The following is a 2,618-nucleotide window of genomic DNA, read 5'->3' on the forward strand; positions in this document are numbered from 1 at the left end:
AAAACTGATAGAGACAAACCCCAAGAGACTTGCAGCTGGAACTGCAGCAAAAGGCGGCGCTACAAAGTATTAACGCAAGGGGGACGAATAATACTGCACGCCCCACTTTTCAGTTTTTTATTTGTTAAAAAAGTTTGACACATCCAATAAATTTCATTCCACTTCACAATTGTTTCCCACTTGTTGTTGATTCTTCTCAAAAAATTACAATTTTATACCGACTTCCCACACCATGTGCCGTTGTGTCCCTGGGCAAGACACTTAACCCCGAGTTGCTCCCGGTGGGACTGGATGGCGCCTTGCATGGCAGCCTACCGCCACCGGTGTATGAATGTGCGTGTGAATGGGTGGATGGCTGGTACTGTAAAGCGCCTTGGGGCCCCTCATAGGGGGCTGGAAGGCGCTATAGAAGTAAGCTCCATTTACCATTTACCATTTACCATCTTTATGTTTGAAGCCTGAAATGTGGCAAAAGGTTGAAAAGTTCAAGGGGACGAATACTTTCGCAAGGCACTGTATATGTCGGCTTCAAGTCTAGTTGAGCACTGTAATGTTTTTTTTAAAACCTCATGATAACAATCTTACATCAAATTAAAAAAGAGATGCATTTAGTCACACCACGCACACATTAGCAGATACATTTAGCATTTTCTCTCATTTTCTTAAGAATCTTATCATTAAACTCGCCTTTATTGTGTTTTGTTGCTTTTTTCCTGATGAAACAATAAATATTCTTGACATTTCAGATTAACTTGACCAGGTCACAGAGTTTGTGTAAAACATGCAGGTGGTGGAAAAGGTCATTTGAATTTTTTTTTCATTCTTTAAATAAAAGCTTGTTGAACTGCCACTGTGAGAAAGAGCACTTTGGATTCAGGTGCACACAAACAAACAAACAAACAAAAAGCAGTCCTGAGGCAGACAGGCACAGGTGAAGTAAACATTCAAATTGTGATAAACAAAGGTGCTGCACTGACAGGATAAACCAAGAGTTTGTATTAGTATAAAGAAGGAAACACGAGGCACGTTATAGAGAAGCTGATGATCTGGCAGAGTTGCAGAAACCTGTTGAAGTGAATGACAAACACGCTGCAGGTGAGCTGATTTTAAAAACAGGAAGTAAACAAACAAACCCAAGAGGAGCTAACCAAACAAAACAGAAAATAAAGTTCACACAGAAAGGCATAGAATCAGATCAAAACAGAAACCAAAACACAGACATCATAAACCAGTGGTTCTCAAACTGGGGTCCCCGGACCCCCCAGGTCCACGAACCAGTGCTTGGGGGTCCACCAAAAAAAAGAGAATTATTTTTATTTATTTATTTTTTACAAGCACATAGATTAACAACCTGTTAAACTACACCAAAATGTAGGAAGTCACATCGACTTTATTAAAAATTTTCTGGGGGGAGAACCCCCAACCTGCCCACATATTCCATCATTGATGGGTTTACAAATGAAGTCCGGTTTTTCTACTGCTCTTATGATTCTGTTCAGTTTCATGTAAAGAGTTTTCTGTAATCATTTGAAGAAGTAACAAAACATTTATTATGTTCATTTAGGTAAAGTTTTAAACTGGTTTTTTGAGTCTGTTAATTTTCTCAAAACTAATTTTTGGAAGTTGAACTTAAACATTTTCTTAATCGTGTGTGTTTTGATTGAAACACACTCCATGTTTACAAGTGTAAAAATTGTATTAACACTATTAAAGAACAGGTCTTAAGTATTTGTTACACAATTATTTACTTTGCATCAAAGAGACAAACTGAAGTAAAACATGAGGGTTATGAGGGGGTCCCTGAAACTTTTTCTCCCGTCCCTGAACCCAAAAAGTTTGAGAACCCCTGCCATAAGCGATGACGTTAACGTGCGTACGGCTGCGAGGATAGATAACATTTTATCTCAAGTTTTCCACTTCTCAGCGTTATAAACCTCTCCCTTTAAAGGTGCCGGGCGATATTCGTTCCTTCAAGGAGTTCTAGGTTTTAATTGTTTGACCTCTGACCTCTAAGTTGACCTGCGTTCTCCTGTTTCAGGTGGTTTTAATGCTGCTGGAGATAGAGGGAAGAAGGGGAGGAAGACAGCAGCAGATGGTTCAGCCAACGGACTCCCCGCTGCTAAAAAACCTCGAACCTGCAGCATCTGCCGCACCCCGGGACACACCCGAGCCACCTGTCCTCAGCGGTGACCTCTGTCTGCGGCTGAACTGAGCTCAGTCTGGTTTTCAAACGCACGCCGTCAGATCCAGAGAAGCAACTTTTCTTTCTCTTTTCATTCAGCTCCGGTCGCTCAGATCAGCGTTTCAGACCGACCGGCTCGTTTCTGGCCCCCGAAGGGAAAACAAAAAGCACATTTCAGGAGGTTTTCACCTGCTCTTTAACCTGTTGTAATAATTTACAACAACGGAAAAGAATAACTGCACTATTTAATCTCAGTGGCTCTAATGTCAAAGTGTTAAGGTGTTTTTTAACAGCTTAAACAAAAAGATGTTTTCTGTGTTTGCTGCTGGAGGAAGAAAAAGAAACACGCCACACACTGAGGTGTTGAACCTCTCAAACACAGAGGTGTTTGTAACCACACCAGCCTCAAAGTGTGTAACATTTAATGGGAAATTTT

The 2,618-nt window shown here is 40.8% G+C and overlaps 1 protein-coding gene across 1 annotated transcript in view; it reads left to right on the forward strand.

Annotated features, from left to right (window-relative positions):
- The window catches only part of top3a (DNA topoisomerase III alpha), a 37,384-nt gene extending 35,143 nt beyond the window's left edge, over positions 1-2,241 (forward strand). The window contains exon 19 of the mRNA XM_037689468.1: positions 2,039-2,241. Coding sequence (XP_037545396.1) covers positions 2,039-2,190 — 152 coding nt within the window. The 3' untranslated portion in view covers positions 2,191-2,241. The remainder of the gene's footprint in view (positions 1-2,038) is intronic.
- Positions 2,242-2,618: the final 377 nt, after the last annotated feature.

Source organism: Nematolebias whitei, chromosome 15 (assembly GCF_014905685.2).
Source record: "Nematolebias whitei isolate Nwh7 chromosome 15, NemWhi1, whole genome shotgun sequence".
Classification (NCBI taxonomy): domain Eukaryota; kingdom Metazoa; phylum Chordata; class Actinopteri; order Cyprinodontiformes; family Rivulidae; genus Nematolebias; species Nematolebias whitei.